The following is a 21,575-nucleotide window of genomic DNA, read 5'->3' on the forward strand; positions in this document are numbered from 1 at the left end:
ACATTCCTCCCTTGGCCGCAGCCCTGCCACCGAGGTTGGGCCCAGCCCAGTCCTGGGGTGCCTGGTCGCCACCCCTACCCCCGAAGACACCACACTCCAGGCAGGCAGCTGATATTTTTATTGGCTTTACTTCCTGTCCTCTGGGAAACCGGTCTGGTCCCACCAGCTACCCATTCTCTCAACTGTTTCTGGGGAAAGGCATGGGGTGACTGGCAATCTCCAGCGCGGATCTTTTCTGCAGCAGACACTTAGTGGCTCCTGCCCTCCTGCTGGGGAAGAGAGGCAAGCCGACGTCTAGCAAATCCTGCCTCAGGATGAAAGTGTGGGGGAGGGGGCAGCACTCCCGGGGACCGCCCTGCCCCAGGCTATGCAGAAGCCAGGCAGGCCTAATGGCCAGTCCAGGCAGACCCTGGCTTGCCCTGCTCCAAAGTATGGCGATAGAGTCCCGGTGAGCACCAAATACTTTTTTTTTTTGAGAGGGAGTCTTGCTCTGTCATCCAGGCTGGAGTGCAGTGGTCTGATCTGGGCTCACTGCAAACTTCACCTCCCGGGTTCGAGGGATTCTCCTGCCTTAGCCTCCAGAGTAGCTGGGATTACAGGCACCTGTCACCATGCCTGGTTAATTTTTGTATTTTTTTTTTTTTTTTTGAGACGGAGTCTTTCTCTGTCCCCCTGGCTGGAGTGCAGTGGCGCGATCTCGGCTCACTGCAAGCTCCACCTCCTGGGTTCACGCCATTCTCCTGCCTCAGCCTCCCAAGTAGCTGGGACTATAGGCGCCTGCCAACACGCCCGGCTAATTTTTTTTTGTATTTTTAGTAGAGATGGGGTTTCACCGTGTTAGCCAGGATGGTCTCGATCTCCTGACCTTGTGATCCGCCCACCTCGGCCTCCCAAAGTGCTGGGATTACAGGCTTGAGCCACCGCGCCCGGCCAAATTTTTGTATTTTTAGTAGAGACAGGGTTTCACCATGTTGGACAGGTTGGCCTCAATCTATTGACCTCAAGTGATCCGCCAGCCTTGGCCTCCCAAAGTGCTGGAATTACAGGTGTGAGCCACCACACCCAGCCTTATTTTCTTCTTCTTCTATTTTTTTTTTTTTTGGTGGAGACAGAAGTCTCACTATGGTCCCCAGGCTGGTCTCCCAACTCCTGGCCACAAGGGATCCTCCTGGCTTGGCCTCCCAAAGCACTGCCTATGCAGGTGTGAGCCACCGCCGCCAGCCCAGACTTATTTTCTTATTTTCTAACTGGGCTAGGGGAAAGGATAGGGTCTGTGTGGAGCTACAGCTGCCTTCAGCCTTTTTTGTTTTTTTTTGAGACGGAGTCTGGCTCTGTCGCCCAGGGTGGAGTGCAGTGGCACCATCTCGGTTCACTGCAAGCTCCGCCTCCCGGGTTCACGCCATTCTCCTGCCTCAGCCTCCCGAGCAGCTGGGACTACAGGCGCCCGCCGCCACGCCCAGATAATTTTTTTGTATTTTTAGTAGAGATGGGGTTTCACCATGTTAGCCAGGATGGTCTCGATCTCCTGACCTCGTGATCTGCCCACCTCAGCCTCCCAAAGTGCTGGGATTACAGGCGTGAGCCACCGCACCCAGCTGCCTTCAGCCTTTTTATGGCAAGGCTCTGGAGGCCACCCTACTTCCAAAGGCTAGGTCTGCCTTCTAACTCTAGCCAGGCTGGACCCTGGGGACACTGACAGAAGGGAGGAAGGGGTAGGAAGGGCAAAGAGGTGGTGGGAGAACAAAGTGGTTGAGGTTTCCATATCCAAGGCCAAAAGCAGAGCAGGGGTTTTGCCAGCCCTGATACCCCATGATGACACAATCCAGGAGACGGCTGCAAGTCATGCCTTGGGCACCTGCACTTTTCAGAACACTCAGAGGAGAAGCAATATCAGGGTGGTCCAGAGGTGTATCCAGGTTCCTCAGGGGGGGACCGGCTCATCTGTGACTGCTGGAGGGTACCGAAGAGAAACCCTTGCAGCTTCTGAGGGCAGTGCCTCCAGAAATCATCACCCACCTCCCACTCCCACTGGGCCCTGGATTCTGGACCCTGTTAGGCCAGAAAGAGAGGTTCAGCATCAACGGGACTCAGCAGTAGGAGAAAGAATGCATGTGAGCCCTGGGGAGCAGTGGAGGCAGCCCTTCCATGAGGCCCAAGAAGCACCTGCCTTGGCCACCCCAGGCAAGAAGCTTCAAGCTTTTTACCTGCAGCTTCTGCTTTTTTTCTCTGGGGGCTAAAGATGCTTTTGGTGATGTGGGCATCTGTGAACACTGGGGATGGGAGTGTGGACAGGGGCCAGCTGGGCTGTGTGGTGAAGTGGGAAAAGTTACAACTCACGTCGAACAGCCAGGAGGGTGTTTCCATGGCAACAGGACACGGAAGTCACCATGTAAGGGTGTGTCTCATCCAACTGCACTGGCCGAGGGAGTCCGGCATCCTCATCCCTCCTTCCCAATCGACCTCGCGCCCCTTTGCCCCAAGAGTACACTTCGCCCTCTGCCAGGAAGAATCCCCAGGAGGGAAGTGGGAAGTGGGCAAAGCCCGAGCAGGATCTCCCCTCCCACATTGCCAGGATGGCCCCTGGGAGGCTCCAGAGTCCAGTGGCCCTGAATAGCAACCCCCACCCCCCACTGCTCATGGCACTGTCTGCCCCCACCATGCTCAGTCCTCACCTGCCCCAATAGCTACAGTGAAGGCATCCCCACAGGCTACCATTGTCATCTTGATGCCCTCAAGGCCTTGGACCTTACAGGGTGCCCGACTGCCTCGGCGAGCATTGGTGCCTAACTGCCCGTGCTGATTACTGCCAAAAGTGTAGCAATCACCCGAGGCTATGGGGGAGAGGAAGGAAAGGGGTGCTTCAACAGGGTACCAAGGAGACCATGAGTCCCCCTCTGACCTCCAGAGCCCAAGTCCTGCTCACCAGTCACAGCAGCTGAGTGAGCAGTGCCCAGGTCTATACTCAGCAGAGGCTCCTGGTCCAGGGGTGCAGAGCCTAGTAGTGTGAAGCTCAGGGCCTCCTCCACTTGCTGGTGGGGGACAGGCTCCTCCCCCAGGGAGAGGTGGTCCAGGCCCAGCTTGTTGAACCTGAGGGCAGAGCCAGAAGCCAAATCCAACTAACAAGACAGTTTGGTCAGGAGCTGGTGCACCAGGAGACAGATCCCACCCTGGGTTGAACCAATAGCACCCTCAACCCCCTCAATTCTGGTCTTTGGTAAAAGGTAGGCAATGATGGACGGAGCACTTGCAGCCAAGGAGCGCTGGGGGCAGGTTAATCATCCTGATGATCTATTCACCTGTTGCTCCCACAGGCTAGGGCTTGGCCAGGCACAGTGAGGATCATGGAGGAGTCGATGCCACATACAACTCGCTGAGCTTCCTGTCCTGGGGGCATGGGCACCTGCTGGGGGCAGCTGTGGGACTCCCTGGTGCCTAGTCCCAGTCTGCCTACAAGAAGAAACCCAGAAGGAGTTAATCTGAGCTTCAGTGGGGGTGATGCCGGAATGAGGAGGGCCCACTGAGGGGAGGGAACAGCATGAGTTCTCTGTTCTCTCACTCCCAAATGCCTTTCCTAGGCCCCTCAGCTGGTTAAAATCCTCCTTCTTTATTTATTTTTTATTTTTATTTTTCGAGACCAAGTCTCACTCTGTCGCCAAGGCTGGAGTGCAAGGGTACAATCTTTGCTCACTGCAACCTCTGCCTCCCGGGTTCAAGCGATTCTCCTGCCTCAGCCTCCTGAGTAGCTGGGATTACAGGTATGCACCACCATGCCCAGCTAATTTTTTTATTTTCAGTAGAGACGGGGTTTTACCATGTTGGCCAGGCTGGTCTCGAACTCCTGACCTCATGATCCACCTACCTCGGCCTCCCAAAATGCTGGGATTACAGGCGTTAGCCACTGCGCCGGCTCAAAATCCTCCTTCTTTGAAGCCCTGTTCAGATGCCATCTCTCTCCTCCAGTTGACATTACTGTTCACTGAATTCCACACCTCTGCACCGGGGTGTAGCCCTGATGCCATCTGTTCTCTGGCATGCTGGCAATGTCATCTTTCTCCCACTAGACTGAGTCCTCCAGGAAGACAGGAACCCATCAGTGTCATCTCTAGTTTCAGTGCCCAGCCTGATGCCTGACCCAAAGAGGACCTCAATAAAAATTAGTGGATGGGCCAGGCGCGGTGGCTCACGCCTGTAATCCCAGCACTTTGGGAGGCTGAGGCATGTGGATCATGAGGTCAGGAGTTCGAGACCAGCCTGGCCAAGATGGTGAAACCCTGTCTCTACTAAAAATACAAAAATTTGCTCGGCGTGGTGGCAGGTGCCTGTAATGCCAGCTACTTGGGAGGGTGAGGCAGGAGATTCACTTGAACTCCGTGGTGGAGGTTGCAGTGAGCTGAGATCATGCCACTGCACTCTAGCCTGGGTAACAGAGCGAGACTCCATCTCAAGATAAAATAAAAAAACAGGTGGATGAATGAAATTTCCTTCATTACCTCATAAACACCTGAAAGAAGCCACATCTCCATCTCATCTCAGCACCCAGCACAGGGTGTGCACATAGTCAGTGTAAAATAAGGTTTGTGGAATGAATGAAGAGAATTTGAGAGAAAAGAGGGAAGAGAGAATGTGCTGTGAGGTGGAAGGTGGGTATGAAGGGGAGAAAGTCATGGCTGAGGATGCTGTGAGATGGGGCCTAGAGGCTGGAGCTTACCGCTGTCTCCACGGCCCCAGGCAAATAGTTCTCGCTCAGTAGACAGGGCCAGCACATGAGAGGCCCCACAGGCCACCTGCACCATCTCATAGCCCAGCAAAGCCTCCACAATGGTGGGCTAGAGAGGAGAGGAAGCAAGGAGAAACTGGGCAAAGGGTCTGGAGCCATCTGGCTTCAACACCCCCTGTAGGGACAAAGCTGGAGGCTACATATTCTCAGGAGGTGGCTGCGTCTTTAACTCCAGCCATACACACTGCCAGGTGGGCAACCATTGGGGAAGCCTGGTTTTTCTGTACTTCCCCCGATGTAGGTGGCCCAGAGCAGGTGCAGCTGGGAAGCTAGAGGAACCTGTGGTTGCTGGGAACTCCCCTGCCCCCAATCTGGTGTCAGCACACAGATGTGGGCTCTCCGCCATCCCCCAACTTCCCCCTCCCCAAGGTACATGTGACACCCACCTGGCTGATGTCAGTGAGGCTGCTGTGGCCTAGGCACCCATTGCTGCCACTGCCGAACGTCATGATGATGCCTCGGTCTGGGGAGAAGGGCAGTGAGGAAGGAGAAGGGAAAGAAGTTAAACAGTCTTTCCAGATAGCCCGGTCCTCCAGTGGGTTGCAGCAGCAAAATAAAGTTGGGGACCAGGGCTGGAAGGATGGGATAGTAAGAGAGAAAAGGATATGAGTCTCTTCAAACGTATGTGACTTTGGACAAGTGACACCCTCTCTGAGCCTTAGTGTCCCTACTTGTCAAATGAGGATAATATAATAACTGCCTTGCCAGGCCTGTCCATAGGGTAAAGGAGGTTGTATAAAGAAATCTCCTCAATAGTTAATAGACAGAAGCAATAACTCGATAACTAGTAGACAGAAGCATTCATTAAGTGCGTGGTTTGCAAGAGAAGAGAGAAGGTGCTCTGTGGGGCCTTAGAGCAGGTCTCACAAGGTAGACCTGACAACTCACCAGTCAGGCAGGCAGTGAAGAAGTCCCCACAGGCCACATGCTTGATGGTCACGCCCGACTGGCCCTCCAGGAAACGCGAGATGAACTGGGGCTGTGGCTGCTCCACTGCCCCAGGGAGGAGACTGCCTCCGCCTGCACCTAGGGGTGGGGCCTGCAGGGGCAGGGGGATGGGCAGTGCCTGAGTACCCCAACCCTGCTGTGGACCTACATCTCCACCCATCCAGGCCACCCCCTGGCCTGCTCACCTCCCACAGGATGAGACGCCCAGAGCGCGTGACGCCGGCTTTCTGCGTGCGCCCAGCTGCCACCTGGACCACCTCTGTGTTGAGCATTGGCAGCCGCAGGGGGGTGCCCAGCCCACCACCCCAGGCATACACTGATGACAGTGGTGGTGGGATGGCTGGCCTCACAGGTCCCCGGGGGATACCTGCAGGTACAGCGCATGGGGACTATTAAACTGATGGGAATGGTGTGGTGTCCAGAGGGACTGGCGGCCTCTTCCCACTTACCTCTGCAGCGGACACTGGTGGTCCTGCTCCCTGTGCTGCTGGAGGCCACGGACTTCTCTGCCCTGCAGGACAGATGGGGGCCTAAGGACAAAGACCCTCCTGACATTCCTACATGCAGGAAGGGAGGACTTGCCCCAGGTTTCCCTCTGCCTCAGACCTCCTGTGCTCCCACGGGGTGCCCACACCCTGCTGCCTAGGACCGCTTGCTCTCCCTGCACAGGCCTCCGCATGCAGACACTGCCCACGTCAGTGTGGAGGTTGAGGAGGGCACGGATGCAGAGGGGCTGTGCCATGATGTGGCTGAGTGGTGGCCGCTGGGCAGGCTCCAGGCTGAGTAGACTCAGGACCAGCTGGCGCAGCTCAGGGCTGTACCGGTCAGAGATAGGTGCAAAGGTGCCACTCATGATCTTCAGCACCAGTGCTGGCAGGTTCTGTGAAGGCACCAGGTTGAGAATTTGAGGAAGTGAGAGCAGCACCCCCCAGCTCCAGCCCCTGGTCTCCTGGGATAATAACAGCTTTGCCTGGAGGCATCATGCTACCTAACTTCAAACTATACTACAAGGCTACAGTAACCAAAACAGCATGGTACTGGTACCAAAACAGAGATATAGACCAATGGAACAGAACAGAGCCCTCAGAAATAATGCCACGTATCTACAACTATCTGATCTTTGACAAACCTGACAAAAACAAGAAATGGGGAAAGGATTCCCTATTTAATAAATGGTACTGGGAAAACTAGCTAGCCATACGTAGAAGGCTGAAACTGGATCCCTTCCTTACACCTTATACAAAAATTAATTCAAGATGGACTAAAGATGTAAATGTTAGACCTAAAACCATAGGAACCCTAGAAGAAAACCTAGGCAATACCATTCAGGACATAGGCATGGGCAAGGACTTCATGTCTAAAACACCAAAAGCAATGGCAACAAAAGCCAAAATTGACAAGTGAGAGCTAATTAAACTAAAGAGCTTCTGCACAGCAAAAGAAACTACCATCAGAGTGAACAGGCAACCTACAGAATGGGAGAAAATTTTTGCAACCTACTCATCTGACAAAGGGCTAATATCCAGAATCTACAATGAACTCAAACATATTTACAAGAAAAAAACAAACAACCCCATCAAAAAGTGGGCAAAGGACATGAACAGACACTTCTCAAAAGAAGACATTTATGCAGCCAAGACACATGAAAAAATGCTCATCATCACTGGCCATCAAGAAATGCAAATCAAAACCTCAATGAGATACCATCTCACACCAGTTAGAATGGCTATCATTAAAAAGTCAGGAAACAACAGGTGCTGGAGAGGATGTGGAGAAATAGGAACACTTTTACACTGTTGGTGGGACTGTAAACTAGTTCAACCATTGTGGAAGTCAGTGTGGCGATTCCTCAGGGATCTAGAACTAGAAATACTGTTTGACCCAGCAATCCCATTACTAGGTATATACCCAAAGGACTATAAATCATGCTGCTATAAAGACACATGCACACATATGTATATTGTGGCACTATTCACGATAGCAAAGACTTGGAACCAACCCAAGTGTCCAACAATGATAGACTGGATTAAGAAAATGTGGCACATATACACCATGGAATACTATGCAACCATAAAAAATGATGAGTTCATGCCCTTTGTAGGACATGGACGGAGCTGGAAACCATCATTCTCAGCAAACTATCGCAAGGACAAAAAACCAAACACCGCATGTTCTCACTCATAGGTGGGAATTGAACAATGAGAACACATGGACACAGGAAGGGGAACATCACACACTGGGGCCTGTTGTGGGGTAGGGGGAGGGGGGAGGGATAGCATTTGGAGATATACCTAATGTTAAATGACGAGTTAATGGGTGCAGCACACCAACATGGCACATGTATACATATGTAACAAACCTCCACGTTGTACACATGTGCCCTAAAACTTAAAGTATAATAAAATAAATAAATAAATAAAAAATAACAGCTTTGCCCTCAGCAGACTTCAGTCTGATGAGGAGACTCCCAGACTGACAGGGGAGTCCAACCTGGCTTTCAGTGATCCCTAGTCTGATAGGGGAGCTGCAGCTATATCCTCAGAAACCCCAGGATGCTGGGAAAACTCAAGTCTTGCTCTTGGGAGGGTCTTCTGGGAAAGCCACAGCCCTGCCCTCAGGAGCCCTCCGTCTAATGTGAGGCAAGACCTACTCTCAGAAATCCAGTCTGAGGGACACCCATAGCCCTCCCCTGGGGTAATCTGATAAGGGAGAGACATGACTCAGCTAGAGGAGAAATCTCAGGTGGCTAGAGCCGAGGGCTGCTGGGGGAGGCAGTAGATTTCCCAGTTGTCCCCTGGAGGGTGCGTACACTCACCGCAGCCTCGAAAGCCCTCTTGAGGCTGGCCAGCTCGTAGAGGACACAGCCCAGGGCCCAGATGTCACTCTTCTGATTGTAGGGCTTGCCCTCACACAGCTCAGGGGAGATATAGCATGGGGTACCCACCACCTGCAGGAGAGAAGCTGGGATCACAGCCCTGCAGGGAGGGAAGACCAGGGACTCTGCACATAAGCCCATTTGGGGACAGCTTCTTCTCAAAGCAAGCCAAGGGGCTTCCTCCTGCAGGACCACCCAAACAGGGGCCAAAGGGCCAAGGGTATTTTAGGGGGAGGGGAGGAGGCAGGGTTAGGTCCTGGCCCTCAAGACTTCTAGCACCCTGGAGGTCCCCTCCATGCCCAGGCACCGTGTAGGCCTTGCTCTTGCTGCTAAGGATCTTGGAGATGCCGAAATCACCGATCTTGACGACCATGCGGTGTTTGTCAAGCAGGATGTTCTGGGTCTTGAGGTCTCGGTGCAGGATGAGGTGGGTGTGCACATGATGCAGTGCAAGCAGGATCTGCACGAAGAAGTGCAGGATGGTCTCCTCCTCCAGCAGGGAATTACAGCGCTTTTGGATGAACTCAGCCAGAGTGCCGCCTGTGGCCCAAGGGACTAATCAAGATCCAGGCTTTTTCACACCTACAACAATCCCTCTCCGTTTTTTGGTTTTTTTTTTTTTTGAGACGGAGTCTCACTCTGTTGCCCAGGCTGGAGTGCAGTGGCGCGATCTCAGCTCACTGCTGCAAGCCCTCCCTCCGGGGTTCAAGCCATTCTCCTGCCTCAGCCTCCTCAGTAGCTGGGACTACAGGTGCCTGCCACCACGCCTGGCTAATTTTTTTTTTTTTGTATTTTTAGTAGAGACGGGGTTTCCCCGTGTTAGCCAGGATGGTCTCAATCTCCTGACCTCATGATCCGCCCGCCTCGGCCTTGGCCTCCCAAAGTGCTGGGATTACAGGAGTGAGCCACCGTGCCCGGCCAACAACCCCTCTCCTTTTATGTATGGAACAGGGCACTGGGACCAGAGAGGACAAGGGGCTAGCCAGGGTCAGATAATTGGGACCAGAACTCTAACCCTTGGCCATGCCCATTCCAAGAAGGGAAGCCAGGTGATCTGTGTCTGCCTGTCGCAGAGATAAGAGACCCCTCCAGCCAGGCCACTAAAAGGAAGCTGGCCCACCTGGTGCATATTCCATGGCAATCATGAGGGCTTTGTCTTCCAGGAAGTTCTCGTAGTACTCAATGACATTGGGGTGATTGAGCAGCTTGAGGACCTGGCACTCATTCTGGGCTGCCTGCCGCTCTTCCTTGGTCATCTGTTCCACTGGAATCTGCTTGATGATCACCAGCTTCTGGTCAGCCTTTCGCAGGCACAGGTGCACAATCCTAGGGATACAGAGGACAGGGACAGGTTACCAGCTGAGCCTCCAGCCACATATCAGGCAGGGTGGTGCAGCCTGGTGACTGATGTCTCTTAGAAGAGGGTTCTAGACTAAGAGGTCATCTAACCAAGCGCACAGAACACTGAGCTTGGGAACAGGGAGGACTGATTACAAGCTGTGTGGGACTTCAGTTTCACCACAGGCACTGTGAGGTAAAGTTAATCTTGATCTCTAAGTTCCCACAGACTGCCTGGGTTCAAATCTGGGTGCCTCCTCTTACTAGTTATCTGGTTTGATACATTATGTGACATCATTGTCTGGAAAATGAAATGGGCCTCCCAGGGTTGTTGAGAGGATGGAATGAGAAAATGCATGTAAGGCACTGAGTGCAGTGGCCAGCACAAAGAAAATGCTCAATGAATAGAAGCCATTCATATTATTTTAATTCTGTGGTCAGTCTCCATAAAAGCAGGGACTACAGCATTCTTGTTCACCACAATAACCCCAGTGCATAGCCCAATATTTAGCACACAATAGGCGGTCAATAAATATTTGTTGAATGAGTGGACTATAAGCTGATCTAAGTCTCAAATTTTTACCTCCAGATTAGAATTCTCTTCTGAACCCCAGACTCAGATATCCACTTGAATGGCTCACAGTCGTCCTAAATTTTAACAAATTCAAAATAAAATTCTTTTTTTTTTTTTTTTTTTTGAGATGGAGTCTTGCTCTGTTGCCCAGACTGGAGTGCAGTGGCGCATCTCAGCTCACTGCAATCTCTGCCTCCCAGGTTCATGCCATTCTCCTGCCTTAGCCTCCCAAGTAGCTGGGACCACAGGCGCATACCACCACGCCCAACTAATTTTTGTATTTTTAGTAGAGACGGGGTTTTACCGTGTTGGCCAGGATGGTCTCGATCTCTTGACCTCATGACCTGCCTGCCTTGGCCTCCCAAAGCGATGGGATTACAGGCATGACCCCCGCGCCCGGCCTTTTTGTTTTATTTTATTTTTTTTTGAGACAGAGTTTCACTCTTGTTGCCTAGGCTGGAGTGCAATGGCACAGTCTCAGCTCACTGCAACCTCTGCCTTCCAGGTTCAAGTGATTCTCCTGAATCAGCTTCCCAAGTAGCCGTCACAACACCCAGCTAAATTTTGTATTTTTAGTAGAAATGGGGTTTCACTGTGTTGGCCAGTCTGGTCTCGAACTCTTGACCTCAGGTGATCCACCGACCTCGGCCTCCCAAAGTGCTGGGATTACAGGCCTGAGCCACCACGCCCGGCCCCTTCTTTCTTTCCTTTCTTTCTCTTTCTTTTCTTCTTGTATTATTATTATTTTTTTTTTAGATAGGTTCTCACTCTGTCAACCAGGTTGAAGTGCAGGGGTCTCATCTCAGCTTACTACAGCCTCCACCTCCCATGCTCAAGTGATCCTCCCACCTCAGCCTCCTGAGTAGTTGGGACTACAGGCACATGCCAATGCCACCACACCTGGCTAATTTTTTTATTTTTTGTAGAGAGGGGGACTCATTGTGTTACCCAGGCTAGTCTCTAACTCCTGAGCTCAAGCAATTGCCCACCTCGGCCTCCCAAAGTGCTAGGATTATAGGCGTGAGCCACTGCACCCTGCCCCTTTTCAAAAAGCTCTGCCAAGTCTCAGGATCACTCTTCCCCTTTAAAACCCTTCCTGGTGGCCGGGAGTGGTGGCTCACGCCTGTAATCCCAACACTTTGGGAGGCAGAAGCAGGTGGATCGCCTGAGGTCAGGAGTTCGAGACCAGGCTGGCCAACATGGTGAAACCCTGTCTCTACTAAAAATACAAAAAATTAGCCGGGCATGGTGGCACACGCCTGTAAGGCTGAGGCAGGAGAATTGCTTGAACCCGGGAGGCGGGGCTTGCAGTAAGCCAAGATGGTGCCATTGCACTCCAGCCTGGGCAACAGAGGAGACTCTGTCTCAAAAAAAAAAAAAAAAGTTAGCCAGGCGTTGTGGCGTGTGCCTGTAGTCCCAGCTACTCAGGATGCTGAGGCAGGAGAATTGCTTGAATCCGGGAGGCGGAGATTGCAGTGAACTGAGATTGCCACTACACTCTAGCCTGAGCGACAGTGCAAGACTCCGTCTCAAAAACAAAAACAAAACAAAACCCTCTGTGGCAAATGAACCCTTTTATCTCAGGTTATCAGGCCATAATCTAGTCCCCGCCCTCGACAATTACATTTTATACCATTCTCTACCTTGCCCACTACATTCCAACTATTACTAGCCTTTTTCTCGGTTTCTTAAATGCTCTGTTTTCCCATGTGAGACATTTCACATATGCTATTTCCTTTGCCCGAAAAGCTCTCCCTTCACCTGCAGACTACTGGTCCTCATTCCTCAAGTCTTGGCCTTAAATCTCACTTCTGGCCTGTCGCGGTGGCTCACGCCTGTAATCCCAGCACTTAGGGAGGCCGGCGTGGGCGGATCACCTGAGGTCAGGAATTTGAGACCAGCCTGGCCAACATGGCGAAACCCCGTCTGTACTAAAAATACAAAAAATATTAGCTGGGCATGGTGGCGCGTGCCTGTAGTCCCAGCTACTCAGGAGGCTGAGGCAGGAAAAGCGCTTGAACCAGGGAGGCAGAGGTCGCAGTGAGCCGAGATAGCGCCACTGCACTCGAGATCGCGCCACTGCAACAGAGTGAGACTCTTGTCTCAAAAAAAAAAAAAAAAAAAAAATTCCAAAAAATTTAGCCAGGCGTGGTGGAGCACGCCTGTAATCCTAGCTACTCGGGAGGCTGAGGCACAACGATTGCTTGAACCCGGGAGGTGGTGGTTTTAGTGCCACTGAACTCCAGCCGGGGTGACAGAGGGAGACTCTGTCTTAAAAATCAATCAATCAAGCAAGGAATCTCCCTTCTCAGAGAATTCTTCCTTGACTATCTCATATAAGTATTCTCCCTGGTAATGTACTCTATCCTCACAACCTGCTAATAACACTTCATAACTGCTATAACTTCTTTTTTTTTTTTTTTTGAGACGGAGTCTCGCTCTGTCACCCAGGCTGGAGTGCAGTGGCACGATCTCGGCTCACTGCAAGCTCCGGCTCCCGGGTTCACGCTATCCTCCTGCCTCAGCCTCTCCGAGTAGCTGGGACTACAGGCGCCCGCCACCATGCCCGGCTAATTTTTTTGTATTTTTAGTACAGACGGGGTTTCACCGTGGTCTCGATCTCCTGACCTCGTGATCCGCCCGCCTCGGCCTCCCAAAGTGCTGGGATTACAAGAGTGAGCCACCGCGCCCGGCCTATAACTGCTATAACTTCTTAATTCATAATGCTTTATTTATCGTATAACTTTCCCATAGTAAGTTCCAAGAGGGAAAAGACCACGCCCGTTCCGGTTCTAACTGTATATATACCCAGCGACCAAAGCCTGACATACATAGCTGGCACTCAGTATTTTTTGAACGAATGAATAAAGAAGCTAACAGAACTCAGTGGGCGGGGCAACGGGCTTGTCAGGGGCGTGGCCTCCATAGAGGCGGAGTCTCCCCGCGGGACTAGGACCGGAAGCTTGGGCGGGGCTTCCCAGAGTGGCGCTCACGCCTTGGGGCGGGACTAGGTGGGCGACGACTTCGCGGGCAGAATTGGGGCTTATTGTCCCTATCCCCTAGCAGTTTCCTCCCCCAGAGCCCTGGCTCACCCGAAGGCACCTCTCCCCACCACTCGGATCCGCTCGTACTTCTCCATCTCATTTCTTAGAGTTTCACTTCCGTCCTCCACGCGGCGCGTGCGCGGACCCACCCACTCTGGGCCCCGCCCCTTGACGGCGAGCGGCTTGCGGGGCGGAGCCAGCGCGCTAGGTGTGGGTTCCGGCACGCGTCCGTATTTGTGGGCCTGTACCACATACCTCCAGCTACAACGCGCCGTCACTTTTCCCCTCACGACCCTGCCCCACGCAGTGTCCAAGGAATAGGGCAAGAAAATAGGGCGCGCCCCGCAATGGCGGGCACGGTACCCGCCCCTCCCACACATATACCCAGCCCTTGTAAACTTTGCTAGACTAAAAGGATGTCGCGTTCCCAAGAGTTAAACCCCGCAGGCTGGGCAGGGGTGGGAAGAGAAGATTGACCCCCTTCTTGCCCACGAGTGACGCTACTTCAGGAGAAAGCGGGTTCTCCTTGGCACGCAAACGATAAACACACCCAAAACGACCGAGACCAGCGCTCCTGGAAGAAGGCAGCAGGGTTGGTTTCGTGTTTGCCTGGGGAGGGACGGGGGAAATCTCAAGTCGTGCAAGTTGATTCATCTGGGGAGGACATGACACGGTCTCGGGACGTCCCGACTAGTGAGCACCGCGCTCGTCAGCACTCTCAACTCCCCTTTCACACACACGCGCTGTAGGAGAGTAATCTGCCCTCAGTGCTCATCTTCCCTTGGGGGAAGATGGGGGCGGAAGTGGATCAGTACCTGAAAACATCAAGGGGAGAAGGAAAGACCGCGGTTTCGCCGAGATGAGCTCAAGGCAAAAGCCTACAGGCAGGGGGCTGGGTAGTGTGACCAGCTAGGCTGTTTACCGGAAGTGAGGTTAATTCCAGGTTCTCCCGGGTGCCTGCTCTGCGGGAGCTCTATAAAAACTCAGTATTCGGCCAGGCGCGGTGGCTCACGCCTGTAATTCCAGCACTTTGGGGAGGCCGAGGCGGGCGGATCACCTGAGGTCAGGAGTTTGAGACCAACCTGGCCAACATGGTAAAACCTCGTCTCTACTAAAAATACAAAAATTAGTTGGGCATGGTGGCGCGCCCTTGTAATCCCAGCTGCTCGGGAGGCTGAGGCAGGAGAATCGCTTGAATCTGGGAGGCGGAGGTTGCAGTGAGCCGAGATCGTGCCATTGCACTCCAGCCTGGGCGATAGAGTGAGACTCCATCTCAAACAAACAAACAAACAAACAAACAAACAAACAAAAAACCTCAGTATTCAGGAGGAGGATGGTCACTAGCTGAAGGTTAGCGTCCCTGTATCAGGGTGGACAAGGGGTGTGGGGAAAGGGGCGTTTTATCTTCTGCACCTGCCCTGGCCCTCCCAAGGGTATCCAAACCCACCCACGTGGAATGACTGCTGGAAGGGCGCTGGCTCAGGCCGGTGTCGGCCGGGGGACAGAGCAGCTCTCTGAGCCAAGGGGAGGGGCGGGAAAGCCGCTCACTCAGGACACCCGTGCTCTCACCTAGAAACCGACTAGGCCTTGGTTGACCTAGGAGTCCCACAGGGGTTAATGTGTAACCTTGGAGCCATAGGGGAGGAAAACACTCAAACGGCTTGGTCCCTGGGTCCTTGCGCCTCAGGTTTTTGGCTTCTTCTTCCCGCCCGCAGCACTTTTCCCCTCCCCCGCTTCTTCCCTCCCCTCCTCTGTTACCACCCTCTTCCTCCCTGCTCTCATCCCCGCTTAACTTCCCTCGCTGGCTCTCAGCTGCTCCTCCTTTCGCCCAGAGTTTATACCTAAACTTTCCCCGAAAGCAGCTACCTCGCTCGGAGGCGGGAGGGGGAGCCCTCGCCACAGTGAGGGCAGGCTGACACCTAGTGGCTAGGAGCCGCAACTGCTGCAAGCTACCGGCTTGGAGAACGCGGGTCACCCCAGCAGTCCCGGCAAATCGGCGGTCTTGCTTGCCCAGCCTCCGGGGAGCCGGGCCGAGGGCCGGGACTGTCTGAGGGAGGACTATGACAGCCGCCCGGCCCCAGGAGTTTAAGAGCGGGCGGGAAGAGGTGGCGATGGGTTACTCAGCAGTTTCCAAGGGCCCACCTCGCGGGCGCTGGAGGGACGGGTAAACATGGGTCTTCGGCCAGAGGACTGCGAGTGGTGCGGTCGGGGCACTGGGTCTGCACGGAGACCACTGTCGGACGCGGGGCTCCCCAGCCCACCCCAGGACCAGGACTTAGGGGGCGTGGGCGTGTCGGGTCCCGTCCAGCTCTGCGCAGAAAGTAGAGGGCGGAGAGAGCTCTCGAGGTACCCGCCCACGGTGGGGGATCCGGTGGCCCGGGGAAAAGTGGGGACGCGGGTTAATGAGGCCAGGCGAGCGAGGGCAGCGGGGACTCCGTCGGCAGTCGGGAGGCGCCAGCGAGGGGTGCCTTGGCGACGACGCCCCCAGCACAGCTCCTAGTTACTCGAGGTCCGCGGGAGCCGGCCGGTGGCCGAGAGGCCGCGGGGACACCCGGCTCGCGCGGCAGCAGCGCCTGAGGGGCGGGGGCAGGCGGACCGGGCGGGGGCAGGCGGGCGGGGCGGGGGCGCGGGCGGCTGGGGGCGGGGGCAGAGGCCTCGCAGGGAGGGCAAGGAGGAGCCAAGGGGCCTAGAAGGCTTCGCCGAAACTGTGTGGGGCTGGCGGCCGGCGGGAGAGGCGGCCGGACTGGACTGGCCCGAGAAGGACCCCAGTTCCCAGAACAGCCCTAGGAGGCGGCCTCGAGGGCGGACGGCAGGGAGGGCCAGCATGCCCCCACTGCTGCACCCCGCCCTGCCGCTGCTCCTGGGCGCCACGCTGACCTTCCGGGCGCTCCGGCGCGCGCTCTGTCGCCTGCCCCTACCCGTGCACGTGCGCGCCGACCCCCTGCGCACCTGGCGCTGGCACAACCTGCTCGTCTCCTTCGCTCACTCCATTGTGTCGGGGATCTGGGCACTGCTGTGGTGAGTGAGCGACTGTGGGAATGAGGTGGCCGGGGGATCCTGAGCGGGGAGCCGGGGCCGGCCCTTGTGTTACTACCCCCATCGCTCACCGGCGGGCTGAGGCCACGCAGTCTCACCTGATCCAGTTTGGTATCCTATCCAACCAAAAGCCGCAGTGGCCGCAGGGGAGGGATCGCCCCTGGGAAACTGGAGGCTCTTCGGTTTTGCCCAGCCACTCTTAGCTTCCCAGTCAGCCACTAGCGCGAGCCCAAGCTCCCCCGGGGCTGGGAAGGGTAACCGAGAAGGTGAGGGTCTTTGAGGGTGCCGAAATGCAGAGCCTCCTCTTCCCACCTTTCCAGTGTATGGCAGACTCCCGACATGTTGGTGGAGATTGAGACGGCCTGGTCACTTTCTGGCTACTTGCTCGTTTGCTTCTCTGCAGGTAGGTCTTGCCCAGGAAACGGGAGGCAAATTGGGGACAGGGAGAAGGAAGCTGCTTGTTCAGTTCTTCATCTCTTGCCCCATCCCTCCACTAGGGTATTTCATCCACGATACGGTGGACATCGTGGCTAGCGGACAGGCGCGAGCCTCTTGGGAATACCTTGTTCATCACATCATGGTAAGAGAGAAGCAGACTATGTGGTATAGGCCTGGTGTCAGTAATCTAGTAATCTAGTCTCAGCTGTGAGCAGGGCATCTTATCCACTATAAACTATTATTCCAGGGGGAAATTTGGTATTTTCCAGCCCTCAATCTGATACCCACACCCCCCCAAACTTCCAGGAAAGCATCTGCATCTGGGTTTCCTAACTCCTATTCTCCCTTCTTCCCTCTAGGCCATGGGTGCCTTCTTCTCCGGCATCTTTTGGAGCAGCTTTGTCGGTGGGGGTGTCTTAACACTACTGGTGGAAGTCAGCAACATCTTCCTCACCATTCGCATGATGATGAAAATCAGTAATGCCCAGGATCATCTCCTCTACCGGGTTAACAAGTATGTGAACCTGGTCATGTACTTTCTCTTCCGCCTGGCCCCACAGGCCTACCTCACCCATTTCTTCTTGCGTTATGTGAGCCAGAGGACCCTGGGCACCTTCCTGCTGGGTATCCTGCTCATGCTGGACGTGATGATCGTCATCTACTTTTCCCGCCTCCTCCGCTCTGACTTCTGCCCTGAGCGTGTCCCCAGGAAGCAACACAAAGACAAGTTCTTGACTGAGTGAGAGGCACAGAGCCTGGGATAACAAAAATGGACAGGGCCAGAAACAGCTTCCCATGGACACTGGGACTTAGTCCCAAGCCTGGGTGTCCTCTAGGGCCAGCCTCTCCACCTTCCAAGCCTGCGTCCACACTATTGAAAACACTAATGAAAGTACTCCTCTGAAGTCCTTGTCCTTTATTAGGGAAGCAGACAGACCGGTTGGACATAGTAGATGGGTGTGTGAGGACAAAATGCTACCAGAAAGCCAGCCAATCCACACTCCCCTGAAATGGATGCTAATGCCCTTCAAACCCTGGGCACTGGTTTCACACACAGCCTCTTCCAGGGATAAAAGAAGGGGTTCTTGTACAGCTTCTTGTTACCCTCAACCATGGAGGCAAGTTCGGAGTTCTGGTTTTCCTAGGACACTAACTCTAGTCACAAAGATCTCTGGAGTGATCACACATGGTAGAGTGGCAGGGTTAATATTTCCAAAGGGTAAGTAGAACAGGAATCTTGCCCAAGCCCTGTCATGTCAGTGTCTGCGTGTGGCCTCCCAGCCCAACCAGAAATTGACAGAGAGGCATGTATATGGTGAAAAGATATATATATATATTTAGAATTAGGCAGCTGGACTCAGTTTAGATGATCCCAATCTGAAAAACAAAAGGGAGCCTCGTTACTGGAGTCGAAATATGAAGATTAAGCTGGAATGTTATTTTTAGAAAGCAAAATGAGGAACATGAGGATAAGATTTGTTAAGGATAGGGGTGCAGTCAGTTAATTATAACTAATCAGCAAAAATCAGGCTTTGGTCGCTAACATATGCATCATTTGCACCCAAGGGGTGAGCGTTAAGGGGTTTGTAGGAAGGAAACTTACTTTGTTGGCAACATCCAAAGCATCGTAATCAGGAGCCAGTCGAACATATGCCTTCTTCTCTCCATCAGGCCTAGGGTAGAGAAGGAAGCCTTAGTCCCTGCCACCCTCACTGCCCCCACACCCTCCCCCTTCCTCCTCCAGTCCTCCGGCACTTCAGTGGTTCCTTTGTTCATGTCATTCTTTTCCAATAATGATTTTTCCATCATTAGCCCAGAGGACACCATGAAGCCACAAAGCCAATTCTCTTATGGGAAACACCACAGGCCACATTAAGACTTAAACCAAGGTAATCTGCCACGTGTCACACTCTAGTGGCCTTTGCCAATAGAAGTAGGGACCCAGAAAATGAGCACCAACCCCCAATCAAGTCCTAGAAAGCACTGCCTCAGGTCCACACAAAGGTCTGTAACTAAGGCAGCCTGTAATTCCTGCCTCAAGGCTCATACACTGCTAAACCTACTCCAAGCGTAAGTCAAGGAATCTTTTTCCCCTGCTGAAAAGTCCAGGGGATTTTTTTTTTAAAGGGCCTTGCTTGGTTGCTCAGGCTGGAGTACAACGGGGCAATCATGGGTGACTCCTGGCCTCAAGCGATCCTCCTGCATAGCTCGGACTACACGTGTATAGTGCATTACCAAATTACCAAATGGTGTGTACACGTGCATTACCAGGACTATCTAAACATCAAAGAGTTTCATGAAATGCAGGTTTTTTTGGCTCCAGACTCCTGGTCCAGCCTGCTCCCCATACCTTGAGGCCCAACTCACCGAATCAGGGTGTTGACCTTGGCCACATCGATGTCATAGAGCTTCTTCACAGCCTGTTTAATCTGGTGCTTGTTGGCTTTAACATCCACAATGAACACAAGTGTGTTGTTGTCTTCTATCTTCTTCATGGCAGACTCAGTGGTCAGCGGAAACTTGATGATAGCATAGTGGTCAAGCCTGGGAAAGGCAAAATGGGGTCACCTGGCCTGGGCCCAGTCTTTTGGAGCCTAGAGCCAGGAGAGCCTAGGTGCATCAGACAACGAGGTACCAATCACTTTGTTCAGACTTCGGTCGCTTTACAGTGTCATCATCTGCACCCTGAAATCTAAGGGTCTGAAGCCCCAATCCCAGGGGCAGAACATTGTGCATTTTCTTTCTCTTGAAGGGCTCTTACACCTTAAGTGATTAAAGAATCATCTCTGGGCCAGGCGTGGTGGCTCATGGCTGTAATCCCAGCACTTTGGAAGGCTGAGGCAGGCTTATCACGAGGTCAAGAGATCGTGACCATCCTGGCCAACATGGTGAAACTCCCTCTCTACTAAAAATACAAAAATTAGCTGGGCATGGTGGTGTGCACGCCTGTAGTCCCAGCTACTCAGGAGACTGAAGCAGGGGAATCGGGCCACGGGCAAATTCTTTTTTTTTTTTTTTTTTCTTTTTTTGAGACAGAGTCTCGCTCTGTCGCCCAGGCTGGAGTGCAGTGGCAAGATCTTGGCTGGCTGCAAGCTCCGCCTCCTGGGTTCACACCATTCTCCTGCCTCAGCCTGGGACTCAGTAGCTGGGACTACAGGCGCCCGCCACCACGCCCGGCTAATTTTTTTGTATTTTTAGTAGAGACGGGGTTTCACCGTGTTAGCCAGGATGGTTTAGATCTCCTGACCTCGTAATCCGCCCGCCTCAGCCTCCCTAAGTGCTGGGATTACAGACGTGAGCCACCGTGCCCGGCCTCTGGGCTGATTTAAAAAGAATTCCTGCCAGTTTTGTAAATGCAGCAGAAACAATCTCATACTTCCAATTAGAGAAGCACACTGGACACAATTTGTGTTTGAGAAATCATCACACAGAGTGGGCGCATTTCCAAATTACCAATGGAGAATACCCAAATCTTTTCATGGGTACAGTATGGGGGCAGTACTGACTTGTTTCTCCTGGGAGCGCTCTTCCGAGGATATTTAGGCTGTCTCCGGAGTCGCAGTGTTTTGGGCCGCCGGAAGGTGGGTGACGTGCGGATCTTCTTTTTTTTGTGGCTGTGGACACCTTTCAACACTGCCTTCTTGGCCTTTAAAGCCTTTGCTTTGGCTTCGGCTTTAGGAGGGGCAGGAGCTGGGAGAAAAGGAAAGAAAACGTGGATGCGGGACTTAGAAATCGGTCACTTCCGGCCCCAAGAACTGCAGTGGGCGACCCTGGCCACACATGCATCAGTGGTTCCTTTGAAGACATCACAAGTGTCAGGAGATTAAAACTTTTCCATCATATGCACGATACCAGAGGCGAAAGCGACCAACTCTAAACCCCAGGGATACGACTATGAAACAAAGTAGCACTGAACGAACGCTTGATACTTTCTAGAAAATGTCCTACGAATTTTACACACACCCCATCGCAAAACCACGCTGCGGAGAGGGGGCGGGTAATGTAAGCCGGTTGAACATGAACCAGAAGGAAAATGGTTAAAGCTGAGGGCACTAATTCCTTACAGGCCCGGGGATATGTAGCGCCAACCAGTAGATGTGTGTAGCTTCCCGGAGCCGAATGTCTGGCCCTCCCTGGCGGATACCTGCTGCGTTGCCTCCCCAACTCCCTCCACCGGAACTCAGCCCACGAGGCTGGGCCCACGCGGCCCACGTATACTGCAACGTGTCCGAAACGCAGGGAGCAGCCCCGGAGCAGAGCCCTCAGGGTTTAGCCCAGCAGCCATGTTCCCAATTCGTTCGCTCTGCGGCGCGGCAATCCCCGGTAAACCAGCTGCGGCCCCATCCCCAACACACACCTTCCTTCTTCGCTTTCGGCGCCATCTTGTGAAAAGGGTCGCCAATGCCCGTTCCCACGGGCTTATAGCGCCAAAGCTCACTAAAGACTCGCGATGCTTTGTACTTAGAGCTGATTGGGTAATTTGCAGAGTGGCGCCCTCTGGGAACGGTAGTTAGGTTTAATTTCGTTTTCGTGCGTGAACAAACA

General features: G+C 53.5%; 3 protein-coding genes and 4 non-coding genes across 20 annotated transcripts; 1 reads left to right on the forward strand and 6 right to left on the reverse strand.

Annotated features, from left to right (window-relative positions):
- Positions 1-103: 103 nt before the first annotated feature.
- Positions 104-15,262, reverse strand: NEK8 (NIMA related kinase 8). Of its 12 annotated transcripts, none has more exons than XM_063628690.1 (15): positions 15,126-15,262; positions 9,721-9,926; positions 8,908-9,140; positions 8,541-8,672; positions 6,332-6,605; positions 6,175-6,255; positions 5,911-6,092; positions 5,666-5,816; positions 5,164-5,240; positions 4,709-4,826; positions 3,297-3,447; positions 2,924-3,087; positions 2,673-2,831; positions 2,338-2,496; positions 104-269 (listed from the first exon to the last, which is right to left on the reverse strand). In XM_063628690.1, the coding sequence occupies exons 2-15, from the start codon at positions 9,854-9,856 to the stop codon at positions 127-129; spliced, it is 2,160 nt and encodes a 719-aa protein (XP_063484760.1). In that variant the 5' UTR covers positions 9,857-9,926; positions 15,126-15,262; the 3' UTR covers positions 104-126. The 12 variants fall into 12 exon arrangements, with proteins under 12 accessions (XP_063484760.1, XP_063484755.1, XP_063484754.1 ...); XM_063628685.1 differs by lacking the exon at positions 15,126-15,262 and adding an exon at positions 13,605-13,747 and having other exon boundaries at positions 104-266; XM_063628684.1 differs by lacking the exon at positions 15,126-15,262 and adding an exon at positions 13,605-13,747.
- TLCD1 (TLC domain containing 1) lies at positions 15,236-17,935 on the forward strand. 2 transcript variants are annotated; one of them, XM_055256823.2, is made up of 4 exons: positions 15,236-15,720; positions 16,913-16,995; positions 17,090-17,172; positions 17,390-17,935. In XM_055256823.2, the coding sequence occupies exons 1-4, from the start codon at positions 15,617-15,619 to the stop codon at positions 17,771-17,773; spliced, it is 654 nt and encodes a 217-aa protein (XP_055112798.2). In that variant the 5' UTR covers positions 15,236-15,616; the 3' UTR covers positions 17,774-17,935. The 2 variants fall into 2 exon arrangements, with proteins under 2 accessions (XP_055112798.2, XP_055112797.1); XM_055256822.2 differs by lacking the exon at positions 15,236-15,720 and adding an exon at positions 16,224-16,574.
- RPL23A (ribosomal protein L23a) lies at positions 17,932-21,573 on the reverse strand. Of its 2 annotated transcripts, XM_063628747.1 has the most exons (5): positions 21,388-21,520; positions 20,537-20,720; positions 19,398-19,574; positions 18,634-18,703; positions 17,932-18,407 (listed from the first exon to the last, which is right to left on the reverse strand). In XM_063628747.1, exons 1-5 carry the CDS (start codon positions 21,410-21,412, stop codon positions 18,393-18,395), a joined length of 471 nt encoding a protein of 156 aa, XP_063484817.1. In that variant the 5' UTR covers positions 21,413-21,520; the 3' UTR covers positions 17,932-18,392. The 2 variants fall into 2 exon arrangements, with proteins under 2 accessions (XP_063484817.1, XP_055112399.1); XM_055256424.2 differs by having other exon boundaries at positions 18,342-18,703; positions 21,388-21,573.
- Positions 18,521-18,592, reverse strand: LOC129470840 (small nucleolar RNA Z17). Its single transcript, XR_008653360.1, has one exon. It is a non-coding gene; the product is annotated as a small nucleolar RNA Z17 (small nucleolar RNA).
- Positions 18,782-18,845, reverse strand: LOC129470834 (small nucleolar RNA SNORD42). The gene has a single exon (XR_008653355.1). It is a non-coding gene; the product is annotated as a small nucleolar RNA SNORD42 (small nucleolar RNA).
- Positions 19,644-19,715, reverse strand: LOC129470839 (small nucleolar RNA Z17). Its single transcript, XR_008653359.1, has one exon. It is a non-coding gene; the product is annotated as a small nucleolar RNA Z17 (small nucleolar RNA).
- On the reverse strand, positions 20,811-20,877 carry LOC129470832 (small nucleolar RNA SNORD42). The gene has a single exon (XR_008653354.1). It is a non-coding gene; the product is annotated as a small nucleolar RNA SNORD42 (small nucleolar RNA).
- Positions 21,574-21,575: the final 2 nt, after the last annotated feature.

This window comes from Symphalangus syndactylus, chromosome 20 (assembly GCF_028878055.3).
Source record: "Symphalangus syndactylus isolate Jambi chromosome 20, NHGRI_mSymSyn1-v2.1_pri, whole genome shotgun sequence".
NCBI lineage: Eukaryota > Metazoa > Chordata > Mammalia > Primates > Hylobatidae > Symphalangus > Symphalangus syndactylus.